Below are 14,309 nucleotides of genomic sequence, written 5' to 3' on the forward strand. Positions count from 1 at the left end.
TTGCAAAGACAACGTATCCTAAACAACCATTAAAGCTAACCTTAGGCCTAATTAGTCCTAAACAAACGTTTTTGGGGCAAATGTTAACATTTGTAAACGGTTAGGGTTGTTTCTGTATTGGTAAAACAATGACCTTTCACCTGTGTTTTGTACCTACTCAGCTTTACCGCCGTCATCTTTATTTGCTCAAAGGGCGACATAATCAATCCCTCACTAGAACCGGGCACTTTATGGTCTCTGCAGTGGAAAATTATGCCAGTCACTCTGACAGTCAAGTAAAACAAAACGATCGAACGGAAGATATACATACATAAAGAGGACTATGGAGGAAAAAAACTCTGCAGTTGTCGACGGAGGAAGTATTGCATGAAATCAAGGTTACTACACATTCACAGGTAAAAGAAAAACAACAACAAAAGATACTTTATAACTCGTTTTATTTACTTGTTTAATTCTCACTTGAAACAAAGAATGACTCATAGCAGTTAACAAAAACGCCATACCTAATTTTTAATAACACTTTTGTCGTGTTTTCGTAATAAGTATGTTTAAGGACGGTGCATACTAATTCAAAGATATTTTTGCCCACGTTTATGATTATATAGGAAATGTAGATCTTAACAAGTGTTATTGAAATCCAAAGAGAAAATTGGGGGTAACCACGCATTTTTCAAAGATAATTCATGAAATAACTTCTCAAACTGAAGCTTAATTATCTCCATAAAATGCATGGTTACCCCCCAATTTTCTTTTTGGATACCAAGAGTACTTACTAAGATTTACTTTCTCCGGATAGTTTTAAACCGCGCAAAAATATCCCTGTATTAGTGAGCATCACCGATAGGAAACCCGAGTATCTCAAGATGCGCAAAACGTATGCACAATAACAATGGTAGGCACCGTCCTTAAAATAGTCAGTATACAATTTTCAATATCATACAATATTATTAATAAGTGGTGCACAACTGAGGATCCTATGCAACAACAGGTTTCAAAATTAACAGACGCACTTCACCTTCTTGGGACGTTATTGACTTACCCAATTTTCCACACACACTGCAGCCCCCCTCCCCCCTACCCCCTTATCAATTTTTGTTAGCAGAACAAAAAAGTGCTGGAAACTTGAACAATTAACCTTGAAAAGGGGAGAGGGAGGGGGGAAGTGGGAAAGGTTGGAAGTTCTAGATCCAGTGGGTATTGAAAGCTAAAAAGGTGTTTTTTTAACGGGAGTGTCTCACTAATTTTGCAACCTGTTGTAGTTCCCCATACATAATTATTATTGACTATTTTGCAATGTTACCGCTTTTACGCGTGCTATCTTATGATTTCGACGAGCAGTTAGTACATATCTATATGTTAGTTTTGAAACGCCTACTTTTCTATTTTTGCTTTTCTCACGAATTTTCTAGTGATCAATTATAAATAGTATTTTAAAGGGTAAACGTGCTTCGATATTACAATTTCCTTACGAATTTGCAGTGTCATGCTTATCGATAGCTTCTACATGTTCCGTGAGGGAATTTAGAAAACTGTAGAGTGCACGTTTTTAGACAACTCCTTAGTTTTATTCACTTAAGGCATTATTATAAAATTGCGCACTCTTAAGGTATATTCAGCTATTATTGTTGAGCGATCGTAGAATCTACTAGTTGCTATAATCTATCAATGGATATCATCCTATCAAGCTATCTTTTGGCGAGAGTCGTCGACCGAATTCGAAGCCATCACCATTATATTACTACCACCGCTACTACTGTTCTGCTACTTTCACTACTCATCGCTACAAATCTACTTGTACTACTACTGCTATTACATCGTAAAATTATCGTCGATTCTACAAATTGTTGTTACTTTGTAACTCAAGGAAACTGAAATTTTGAACTTTGATTAAATCTGGTGTATATATCTCCTAGCAGTGGAGTTCGATTTGTCTATTACCTCACACCAAGTGAGCTACCCCTGTAATTATTGAAGATCACCGGAGTATTTTGCAAACTCTAGAATCTTAGCAATTACACACTTTATCGAAACGTGTTCTTAGCCATGAGCTTATGCCGGAGGCCTCTTTTATGACTGGCTGATGTGCCTGAATTGAAATCCTGAAATCGCAGGTTGAAGTCTCGCCTAGAATATTAGCTGGGGTACTCCCTTGTTTAACGGCACGCCTGTGTTTGTCACACACACAACAGAGATCAACAGATTGGTTTGCTCCCAACTGGAACTGTTCGGATCGACTGTAGATTCTTTGGTCATATTTAAAATTTTACAGTTGTTCATGCAGTACTTAATATGTGATCAGGAACCCATGATCATGGGCGTCCGGTTGTAATTTCGTTATATTGTGGTTCTGGGGAACAAAAAGAAGGATTTGTATGCGTTTCGTGATGCCTTTTTTTTCTAAAACTGAATTTTAATATATCGAAATTGGGCTATTGGATTTGAAAGAAATGGCTAAGAACTATCAAACTAACATTCTGTCAAAAGATAAAACATGTGTGCTGTATTTTTCTGTGTAAAGCATCTAACACATTCTTTTGACATAAATCAGAACGCCATTGCGTTCATTTTGATCAATTGCAAATGCATTTTGTATACAGTTCCTCTTTTGGAAGAGCAAAGAGAAGATATGGAAAAGTTACGAAATGGAACTGATCCTTCTTCTCAAATTGTGTTACTGTAGTAGTCGTGATCTCTTTGCTCTTTTACGCACATTTATATAAACGACACTACCCGGACATACCCAAGGACATAACCTTGGATTTTACTCGTTAACATCATTAATCGTAATATTAAAACCTATCATGAGAGTTGATACGTAGTGTGTGATACTTCATGCTTGTTTAAATTACTCCACCCGATGACGGGTTCAATTAAAGTGAACCATGCATGTGAACGGTGATTATTTGTTACTTCCCACCTTCACGTCAAAGCGATTGTTCATAAATACAAATCAAGTTTAAGAATATTTCCATCTCAGCCATTGCGATAGGTCAAAATAACCAAAAAAACCCGATAAAATTATCATTATCGCACGTAAAAAGATCTTCACTTAAAAAAAGCCTTGTCTTTCTTCACACACAAACGAGCAAAGTTAATATTTCAGGGGGGGGGGGGGGGCAACCAAACCTACCCTGAACGCAGACTGACCACTTGAAAGAACTTATAAGTTGGTTATGATACCATTTCTCAGAAAAAATTGTTCAACGAACAAAAAACTACAAAGGTAACAACTTAAAATAAGCCAATTTACCTGATCTAGATTAAGAAATCCTTCAAATGAAATTATTTGTGTGAGTCCGCGTTTGGAATTAAAAGCCAAGTGTTGAGGCCACAAAAAGCAGCTTCAAATTATCAGTTGATTTTCATGACTGACGAACCTGTAATTTAGTTCGTATGAAGTTTAGTCGTCCTATTTGATAAATCTTTGACAAGTTCCACTCCAAAGCCATTTTACATTTAGTTATCTTAGAACCACTTTAGACCTGACTTATACACGGCGCTGTAACCCTTTTGGTTTGCTACTGCTAGGTAAGTGTGACCTTTATACTCGAATGACTTGACACGTCTTGGTCCGTAGTTCTGTGAAAGCTCTTGATACCTCGACATAAACTCAGATTCCGAGTGCACATACAAAACTAACATGTCATGATAATATTCGGCCGCGCACAGGAACGTTTGACCACACATCGTAAACGTATGCAAGGTCGAAACGGAACGTTGTTTTGAAAGAGTTTGATTCACATTAACAAACTCTTCACCGTCCCACTTGTAAATCACAGTTCCAGCAGACCATGCCGCAAATGCAAGGAATACAGTATCGTCGATTGTGAAGGACTTGAGATCCCAGAAGCTAAGGCCAAAGATCTGAGGGATTTTCGGGTCGATAAATTTCTTCCCCGACCATTTCATCACGTCTGAAGAATGGGAAGGATCCCAAATGTACCTGTTTGCAAAAACAATAAATGTTTCGTTGTCTGTTGTTAACACTGTACTTGCCTGCGCTCTATGAGTTCTTATTTCCTGTACCTCCTCAAACTTATTGTCCTTCCACTTGTAGATGGATGAGTTTATACTTTTAGAATTTCCATCGTAATAATTCGTGACTGCAAGGAACAGTTCCGAATGTATTTTAAAGAAGTTAAAACTGGTTGCTCCGGATGTTGAAATGTTCTGCCAAAGCTCGAAACTGTGTCCATTCCACTGGAAAACGGAAGAATTTAGATTGTAAATACTTCCATCCTTACGATTGGCGATAGCAATGTAATGTTTATCAGCGATCATAAAGTATTCGATGTCGCATGCTCCAGTGGTGTTTATGGTCTGGTGAAGCGTAAAATTTCCAGCCGACTCGTTTAGTTTGTAGATGTAAGAACCCACCTTGTAATTATATTTACCGCTGGTACCCTCACGATAGTTAGCGAAGGCCATAAACAAACTTCCATCAATAGTGAACACTTCAACATCCCGCGCTGACTGTGTTGGCAGGTCTTGATATTTTGTGAAGTAATTCAATTTGCCGGTAGAATCTTCAATTGATAAATAAAAGAAATGTCTCATTATTTTAAACCTCCGCACAATATTAATTAAACAGGATGATATTCCCCATCTTCAATTTGCGCGAAGAAACTTTTTTGTTTTCAAAAAAAAAATGGTTACTTTTCACTATAGGTACGATTTCAGGAAGATACTCAGGCTTTATTTTATCGTGTTACTTATTAATCTGTTAATGGCATCAGTGCAGGTCTTGATAATTTCTTTAAGTGAATCAATTTGCTGGTTCAACCTTGATGAATAAAAGAATGTGGCTGTATCGCTGGGGCATTAACCATACAATATTAAATAGCCAGGATAACATGAAAAAGTTTTTTCCCACAAGTTAAGTTTGCTCTTAAAAAAAAAATCTTTTTAAAAGTTTTTATTTTTAGCTTTAGCACGATTTCGAAAGTGTTCCATTCGTTTCGGGAAGAACCCCATATGTTATTGTTTTCGTTTCATTTACTGACCAGTAAATGGCGTCAGTGTCACGTACGATGAACATTGTTAGCTTGCTTTAAAATGTATGAGTTTTTCGCCTTAAAGCAGTCCTGACCTGACAGATTAGGACTTGCCGTTGACATATATTTTGCGTTAAAGTGCTGCCTTTGGATTTCACAATTATGTTAACTTACCACTAATTGACCCAAGTTTAAGCCTGGATTTCAAAAAGACACCTGTTTATTTTAACTGGAATTTTCTTACTTAATGGTCCACCATTACTAACTTTAAAATCTCGAGAGAACTGGATCGAGGAGAAAATGACGGATTTCGGATTTCAGAACTATGTTAGCCAAACACTAACCAACCAAAGTTTTAAGCCTTGATTTAAAAAAAGGCCCCTGTTTTTTTTAAACTATAATTTTCTTATTTACTGGTCAGCTATTTCTAACTTAAGTTCTTGAGAGAGCTGGATCGAGGAGAAAATGACGTAAAAGGCTCACTAGTTTAAGAATGCAATGCGTGTGTACGCCTCGAAATTAATATGCAGCACGGGAGTTTTTAGTCTCCTTCGCAGCCGTTTTTTGGATGTCACGCAACGCTCCCCCCAAAGAACTTTGGGGGGAGCGTTGCGTGACATCCAAAAAACGGCTGCGAAGGAGATTAGGGAGTTTTGGGCTTTCAGACTTTTGAACTCGTGTTTTGCATACACAAGAAGCTGCATTTACACGTTAAAATTTTAAGGTTGTGAGTAAATGACGTCACTTTTCCCTAGATCCAACCGTCCGAGGTCCAATCAGTCAGTTTTGAACGTGAGTAATGAGGGACCTTGAAATCCAAAACTTTCACTGAGGGCAAACAGGCTTTGGATAAAAATTCAAAGCTCAAAATTTTGCCAGTCAGGTGTTAAGCAAACACACTTTTAAAATTTGAAAAAAAAAAGGACGTAATTTTTTGAACATAGTAGCAATTAAACTCCTTGTGATTTCGCTCCAAACAGGCTGCACAAGTTTCATTAAGTTTCCCGAATTGCCATTTTCCTAATGGTTTATTCCTAGTGATTCCTGAGTAGTTCAAGTCCTTTTACAGTGGGCGGTAACAGCTAGCGTTGCACTTCATATCGAAATTACGATTTTGTCCGTTTGCCCCCAGAGAGGACTGCAACTACCAGGGACTCAGTGGGAACTTACCATTAGCAAAATGCGCCGTTGGCAGTTGATTGTCCAGCGGCCGAGCGCATAAGAGGCATAGGTCTATTTAACAAATAGAATCTATGTTGCCGTGCGTCTGTTCAGTAATAGATCACAGACGACGTCAAAATGTGGTAAGAACAAAAAAGTGCAGCCGAGTGTGTCACTGATGTTCTTACCACATTTTGACGCCATCTGTGATCCATCACTAAACATACGCGCGGCGAAAAATATAATTTTTACCACAATTGCTTGTAATCTCGCAATCTGATTGGCTAATTGGCCGTTGTCGATAAGAGTCTAGACAACACTGCTCGCGTCAATTTGTCACGCAATGTAACAGCCAATCAGGAACCCTTATTTTGGGAAATAAACCAATCGTATTGCGAGAAAGTTATAGACAACGCTTGCTCTTCATTTGTGTTATGAGTTTGGTCTCCCTCAGAAATAAACACTTTTTTTGGCATTGAATATTGTGGTAAAAAACAAATCCAAAGTGGTTCGGCGTTGGCTGCGCCTCTTGAGTCCACAACATTTTGACCACCATGATGACGAATATCATTGTCGATAAGAGTACAGACAACGCTAAACCACTTTCGATTTGTTAAATATTTGTTTTATAAAATAAAGAATTAAAGTTTTGATGATGACGTCAGCTTTGCGTTTGTCCTCTAATAGATCATAAGGTGAAAAACCAATGCGTGCATTATTGAGCTTATATTATAAACCTTCATTGACCTAAGAAACTGGTTTGCATTCCTTTTTTGAAGAACATTTATTCTTGCATTAAGAAGCAGGCTGTGACCTCATCTCATGAATACACCCATACCTCACACTAGCTTGTGGGAAGGGTTAACAAAGCTTAAATCAGACGCGGCGACAAGAGTGGTCTACGACAATCCCGTGTTGTATCGGTCTCTGGAAAATTTGTCACAGTACACGATGCTTTAATTTGAATGCTTTGAATTGTCCTACTACAGTCCACCCCTTTTGTTACTGACAAAAAATAATGGCTCAGCTCTAAACGAACTAGTGATTTTTCCAATACGGATAAAAGCAAGGAACATTACTGTTATTGTACCTGAACATGACCGTCCATCACCAGTAAAGCCTGTCTTGCATGTGCAGTTGAAGTTTCCAGCCGTATTTGCACAAGTTGCGTTTTCATTGCAATCATGGATCCCGGTGCTGCATTCATCGACATCTGAATACCAAGAAAGGATACAGGTACGCAATTAACGATTTCAAAGCCTTTTGATAAAAATCATCGAACAGTTGATCTTTGTTCACCATCATCACTGAACAAGCATGACTGTTTGAACAAGGCCTTAAGTTACGAGTGTGGCCAACTACAAAAAAAATACTCTCATATTTTAAGTGAGAGTTTATGCTTCTGACGAATAGTACGCTAAAAAATTTGCAGCTCAAAATGAACCAGTGATATTTCCTGGCAATACGAATAAAAGTAACACTTAGCTATTGTACCTGAACATGACCGTCCATCTCCAGTAAAGCCTGTCTTGCATGTGCAGTTGAAGTTTCTAGCCGTATTTGCACAAGTTGCATTTTCATTGCAATCATGGCTCCCGGTGCCGCATTCATCGACATCTGAATACCAAGAAAGGATACAGGTACTCAGTTAACAATTTCAAACTTTGATAAAAATTATCCATTTAACACTTTGACCTTCTTTTACTATCATTAACTATGATGACCGTTTGAACGGGGAGTGAATGACCACGACCAAAGGAAAGACCATCCTATTTCATTTGAAGATTGATGTTTCTGACAAAAAACAAAGGCTCAGCTCAAAACGAACTCTCTGTGTTTATTCCCAATACAGTCATAAAACGAGGAACACCACTTATTTTGCACCTGAACATGACCGTCCTTTTTTAAACGCATTTCTGCTTTCTCAGAACCTCTTCTTTCCTTTTTTAACCTAGTGGCTGCCACTCTAGAAGACATTGTACGTTTTTAAAAAAGCAACAAACGTTTTCCTGTCTTTACCGTTTTCGCAGTTTTCTCCTGTAAATCCTGATGGACACTCACATACATAATTCTTGTCGGTGTATCCCAAAAGACACTTTCCATTGTTGAGGCATGGATTATAACAGCAAGGATTCTGATAAGGCAAGATAATCGTAATATATTGAACTCAGTTCAGATCACGGATTTCCTTGGCTCAAATTTATCAGTCGCGAGATATTTGTTGTCTTACTTTTTGTTTTGCTTTCCCTGTTATCATTTTCCCAATCGAAAAAATCGAAAAATCGTCATATAGCTATGTCATTTCCATGCAATTTTGGTGCGCTATTGGTGCGTTTAATTAGTTTCACATCCCATATACGAAACACTTTAATTCGGTAAGTAAAAGCTGAGGAAAACTGAGATTTATAGCCTGGCATATAAAGGGAAGCCATACATTCCCTTTCAGTTCAGCTAAAAAGGGTGAAATCGAGCCCAAAATGTTTTGATTTCAATTTATCATGAGATACCTTTGCGCCTCTGTATGTCCAACCCTGCCTTGGCTTGAGATCTTCCGGGTGCTGGCAGTGGTCCGAATCACTCAGTTCACAGATGACGCTGTTTGGAGATTTTTCGCTGCCAATGTTGACAGACACACATTTGTTATCCATGAGACACCAACGCTCGCATTGGTCCTTTCCCACAGAGATATTCATAAAGACGTGACTTTCCAAGTGTTGACCCCATTGTACAGGCAGAAAGTGGAATGCTCGACAGGAAAGATCTATGAACAATGGCACAAGGCACGCGTAAGACAAATGTTGCTATTTTAACACACATTCCGAAGATCCCAAAAATTGGCTACATTCATAATAGCAAACCTCACTTTCGGCTTGAAATAGTGCTTTGCAGATTTTTGTTTTTTGAGGAATTCTCCGGCGTGCGGAATAACCCGGCCATAGCAGGTCTTACCACTTGGAGAAACTAGTCTTGAAACAAGCTATTATGAATTATCTCAAACGATTTATTGAATGTTTTCGATTAATTAGTTTCGCTTGAGGCAAGATACTGACGGGTTCAGTCAAATATATTAAATGACATCTAATTCGTGGTTCTGATAAATGTTATATAATGCCGGAATTTGTCGTTAAGGTTTAGTCTACCTTTAAACCAAGAGTAAATTAGATAAGAATGTTGTTATGGCATGGGTGGGGTGGGTGGGCTCCCCAGCACAGTCACAAATGAGTCTATTTTTAGAATACCCGTTACCGCGAAAATTATTTGTCATGTCCCTGGAAAAAAACATGGCAGAAACAGTTTCGCGTGACATGGCTTCTTCTGATTGGTTAGCCCTTTGTTTGTTTCGCGCCCAGTGTATCTGTGAGGCCGCAAAGTGATAGATCAACACTCTTATCTAAATCACTCTTGTTTAAACTAAATGACCCAATAGACGAGTTCACGCTCTTGAGTGCATCATTGGTAATATTATTGAAAAGAGGTCCAAAGTTTCTGCCATACATTTCCTGTAATCCCAAAGGCACAAAATTACAGAAAATGTATGGAGACGAAAAAGCAATGTTTAGGAATTCCAAAGAATAAATACCAAGTCCAGTTCATCAGGGGCACCCAACGTCATTTTCGGAAAATATCTGTTCGGAAGACGATTTAAGATCTAGAATTTTCGGAACATTTGTTGTAAAATTCCTTGCTTGCCTGCCTGTCCTAGGATGGTATAAAAACATGGTATAATTGCCCATTTTTAACGGATTTTTACCCTAAAAAGGTCACGTAGAATTTTCGCGAGCCTTTCTTCTGGCTGAAATTTTCGAAAGGGTAACTATTGAACCCTATAATTTTCGGATCACTAGACTTTCAGCTAGGGAATCCGAACAGATGAAAAATTTTTAGGGGATAAAAATATGCCTATATCTACCGTTTAAATACTAAAATACGTTTGACAATGCTATGTTTAGGTGGTTTTGAACTATATTCTCGTTGGGTGCCCCTGAGTTCATCTCTATTGTGACCTTGAACTTATTTGTTTGGTTTATGAAGGCGAAAGTCTATAAAGTAGAGTCATGTATTTGAATTTCCATACAAACCTTTGAATTTTCTGCCATGTTGCACTGATTACCCATGATGCACTCAAGAGCGTGAACTGGTCAATTGGCAAAGTAAAGTTTTGTTTTAAAAATTTAAACATATTTTTGAAAAACCTTTTTTACTATTTAGATCCCAATTTTGCAAAGGCTGGTCTCGGTCTTGACTTTGTGGCGAATGAACAACCCGGCCACCGATATAATTACTCCGTCGATCAAAAAACAGAGAAGCGATCAGGATACGGGATATTTAAGTAAAAAAATTGTGGGGATTCGGGATATTTGGGGGAGGGGCTGGCGGAATTGAGGAGGTACGGGATATTTTTTAAAAATAGGAATGCATGGCGTACGTGTGGTAGTGCCGTAACTTGACAGTGTTTTTTTCCATAAATGTCAACTGAGTTGCGTTTCGTTTTTCAGGAGATTCAAGTTGTCCTTGCGTAATATGTAGCTCTAATAGTACGTGATATTGTTTTGGTATCGTCAATCATTACAGTGCCATAGTAGATTAGCCTCCCACGCAGACTCTCTTAGGAATTCGTCACGCGTTCCTCCCCCACGAGCGTCTGCTGGAACGAGCCGGAATTTACGTAGACCAATCAAAATGCACTTCCAGATTCTGGAATTGCTCATTAGGCCCTGAGAAAACTGCAAGAAGGGGGCCTTCGTGTGTTAGGCATTTAAAATCGCAAAGTTAAATTCTTATCAAAGAGAAACTGGAGCGTATAAAGTTCATGCTCTTTCTGAGATGTTTGCAGCTGCTTCACAGAATGAGTACGGTGGAATTTGTATGGTTGAAACATCCTCTGTGATTATATTTACATGTCTTTCCGCACTAAATTCCACAGCCGCACTGATTTCCACAAGGGGCGTGTGGTTACAATAAAATGAACAAATCTGAAATCTCTCTGCTGAATGTTTTGAAGTTATAGACCGTGCGACCACAAAATTCCAGGTCAAGATAAAAGAAGCATTACATATTTCCTGGGTGCAACCTTCTTTAAACAAGCAATTATATCATGTTAATTTAACTCTCTCATTCTAATCAACATGTTCCATTGTACACTCTTTTTTGTTACCTTTGGCTATTTTGTTAGATTCCCAATTTATTTCACGTTGTTATTTATCTTTGTTTAGCATATTATTAATTCAAATGTAACTTCAAATTCACTCTACTTTCAACTGAAGATGGTCGTTGCACGACCGAAACATGTCTTGCAAATTTAATTTCAAATGTGTCGTCACTTTTATAAAAATTGTTGTTAGTCTGCTTCTTTCCAGATCTTTTGGAAATTTAAAACTATTTACAATTATTTAAGGTTTGTTAATTTTTTTTATACTTACTGTAAATTACCAGCTAATAATTCTATTCACTAAAAATATTTCTATTTTCTCCATAGTTGGAGAGGAGGAAAAATCAGCTAAAGGTGTGCACAGTACTTTTATTATTGAAAGGGGGTCAGATTCACCGTCGAAGTGTAGCAGGAAGCGAGTTCCACAATTTTGCTCCACTCTAGCAAATTCAGTTTTGGGTAGCTGTAACTGCAGTGAGTTGAAGGACCCCCTAAGTTTATAATGTGATATATCATTCTTACTTATGAAAAGATCAGTAAGGCATTGAGGAGCCAACCCATTGACTATTTTATACATTTGCTTTGCCTTAGCCTTAGCCCGTTGAGTTTCTAGATTTTCCTAGCCTAAGAGACATAAAGCCTCAGTAGCGGGAATAGCATTGAATAGATTCATTAATCAGTCGAGCTGATTTATTCTGAAATTTCTGAGAGGGTCCCCAATAGGATTTTCGAGATTCGGGATTCTATAGAAATACGGAAACGGGATTCGGGATTGCATTTATGGACGGGACGCGGGATTTAGCGTTGTAACGAAGCGAGATCCGGGAAACCATCACTTTCAAGCTCCGAGATCCGGGATTTCTGACGGCAAAAAAGAATTAAATGAACTCAACTTTCGCCGTCAACAACGACGAAAATATGCTTTAGCGCAAAGCTAGAATTGTACTCTGCGCACAACACCATCAGCGCTGTTCGCGGCTTTACATGATCTTATTGATTGTGTGGCTCTTTTTTATGGGAAGGGAAAGAGCGGAAATTCAATTTTTGCGGAAAGAGTGTCAAAAAATTGAACAAGAGTGACAGGCCTACCACAGGCGCCTCGAGCTCAGTGTGAGGAAAGCCAAAGAAAATATAAAAGCTTGTATAGCAATCCCGGCCGACAATAGACTTGGGATGACAATTATACGAAAAAATTCACAATTAAAAAGCTTAACCTTATTGCTATTGTGTCGCGCTTCCTTCCTTTTTTTTTCAGATTCGACGCGATTTGAGCTGTTTTCAATTCCTCGGTTGTCAACAGTGTAATAAAATCCCAAGGCTGCACACTAAATTCTCAGGAGCTCACCAAATTGAGTCAAATATTCCTGGATAAAATGTTCCCACGGTTACAATTCCACATCGGAATCAATTGACAGAGATTAAACTTTCATTTCAACCCAACAACAAAGTAATAGCAGCCCTGCGAGCGACCTCAGGCGGTAATTTGTCCACTCGATCGGAACCAAAAACATTTTCGGCAGGTGGATTCTCAGCAATGTTGGACGGGTTGAACTTTGTAACGATATTTGTTTTATCCCCCTGGGTCCCGGCATGACTGCATTGTCTCTCTCATTCACTCACAGTCACACCTCCTTCGTGTTGCTAAACTTCAAAAACACATTAAAAAAAACGTGTCGCTGACAAACTACGGTCTAGGACCCCAGTTAGGGCTCAGTTTGGTAAACCGGGCAGGGTTACAAAGCCGGTTACAAAGTTCTCACTGAGCTTGGGGTGCCTGTGAACCTACACGACTCCCCAGCCGCCTAGCGCGTGTTTTAGCCTTTCAGTTTTGTAATTTGGCTCTCGCGAGTATATCTTTGATTGACCGCCCTCTTTTGTAACATATGGGGGTTGGGTTTCTGTAGATTTCTTTGAGCAATGGTCGTCGCTCTATTAATGCCAGTCTTTCTTAGGAGTTTGTTTTCAGTCGTCACTGCTTGGTGTTATTGGGTCACGAATGGCAAGATTCGTCTGCTCTCTTGTGGTTTTTGAAGGAGTGCCAGTTTCCTGTTTTTAAATTGCACTTTTGAGGGGATCTTTTTAACAAGATTCTCGGGATAACCTCTTTCACATGGGCCTGATTTAAAATTCTAGATGAGCTCTCCAAATACTTTTAGAAGAGTTTGTTCTGAGAAGTCTCACAGCCTCGCCTTTGATGAAGACCTTTTTGACTCCCGGTGGGTGCCACGAGGAGAATTGTGTTCATTGAAATGTTTCAGTAGGTTTGAAGTGCGCGCGCACATCAAGGACTGAATTGCTGTTGAGCCTTTCGCCTTTGCAAATGTTTGTATCCAGAAATGCCGTTTCTGTATCTGAAATTTCAGCCGTTAATTTAATTGTAGTTTGTTGTTTGTTTGGTCGTTCAATGAACTGCATTATCTTCTCTCTATTTTAAGTCTAAGCTCGTCTAGAGCGAAAATATGTGTTCTACATATCGTTTCCAAACGAGCGGTTTAGTGCGCTTTGGTTTAAAATTTCTGTTTCAACCTTAGCCATGAAGATATTGGCAAAAGCGACTACCATTTTTGTACCCATGACTGTTCCATGGGTTTGTAGGTAGTGTTGACCACGTGACCATTTTCCTCACTTTTTGTAACGCCTGCTTTGCGCAGTTTGCCATTTTTAGCCTGAAGGAAAGCGTTTTCATGCTAAATAGGAATGTTAGGAAGAAAAGTATTCTTTTTGATGATCGTATACATTAGCAACAGATTCAATTACTACTAATAATGGACAATCACGCATCATTTCGGTTTCAAAACTGTGATTGTGAATGCTACAATTAGGGTCAATAGGATCATGATGGTTGGTGGAAAAGACTAACAAGGCGTATTCTAAATCAACTGTAGTTGTAATTGACGACGAGGTTTGGACATGATGTTGTAACGTCATGACCGGAACCGGGATTGGCCAATAAAAACGTTCGGGATTTCGGGATTAAGGGAAAATTTTGGTCGGGATGGCGGGAT

The 14,309-nt window shown here is 38.7% G+C and overlaps 1 protein-coding gene across 1 annotated transcript; it reads right to left on the minus strand.

Moving 5' to 3' along the window:
* Nucleotides 1-441: 441 nt before the first annotated feature.
* On the minus strand, nucleotides 442-8,848 carry LOC138027508 (thrombospondin-type laminin G domain and EAR repeat-containing protein-like). Its single transcript, XM_068875063.1, has 5 exons — nucleotides 8,663-8,848; nucleotides 8,175-8,289; nucleotides 7,650-7,670; nucleotides 7,246-7,368; nucleotides 442-4,526 (listed from the first exon to the last, which is right to left on the minus strand). Exons 1-5 carry the CDS (start codon nucleotides 8,846-8,848, stop codon nucleotides 3,466-3,468), a joined length of 1,506 nt encoding a protein of 501 aa, XP_068731164.1. The 3' UTR covers nucleotides 442-3,465.
* Nucleotides 8,849-14,309: the final 5,461 nt, after the last annotated feature.

The sequence above is a fragment of the Montipora capricornis genome, chromosome 12, assembly GCF_036669925.1.
Source record: "Montipora capricornis isolate CH-2021 chromosome 12, ASM3666992v2, whole genome shotgun sequence".
NCBI lineage: Eukaryota > Metazoa > Cnidaria > Anthozoa > Scleractinia > Acroporidae > Montipora > Montipora capricornis.

Bases quoted from the DNA above. Each gene is read 5' to 3' on its own strand.
- LOC138027508 (XM_068875063.1), bottom strand. From the start codon at position 8,848: ATGAATATCTCTGTGGGAAAGGACCAATGCGAGCGTTGGTGTCTCATG. The intron at 8,290-8,662 runs GTATCTCATGAT...TTGCCTTATCAG, and splicing joins GGACATACAGAGGCGCAAAG to AATCCTTGCTGTTATAATCC. The intron at 4,527-7,245 runs GTACAATAACAG...TATCAATTGAAG, and splicing joins TGATGGACGGTCATGTTCAG to ATTCTACCGGCAAATTGAAT.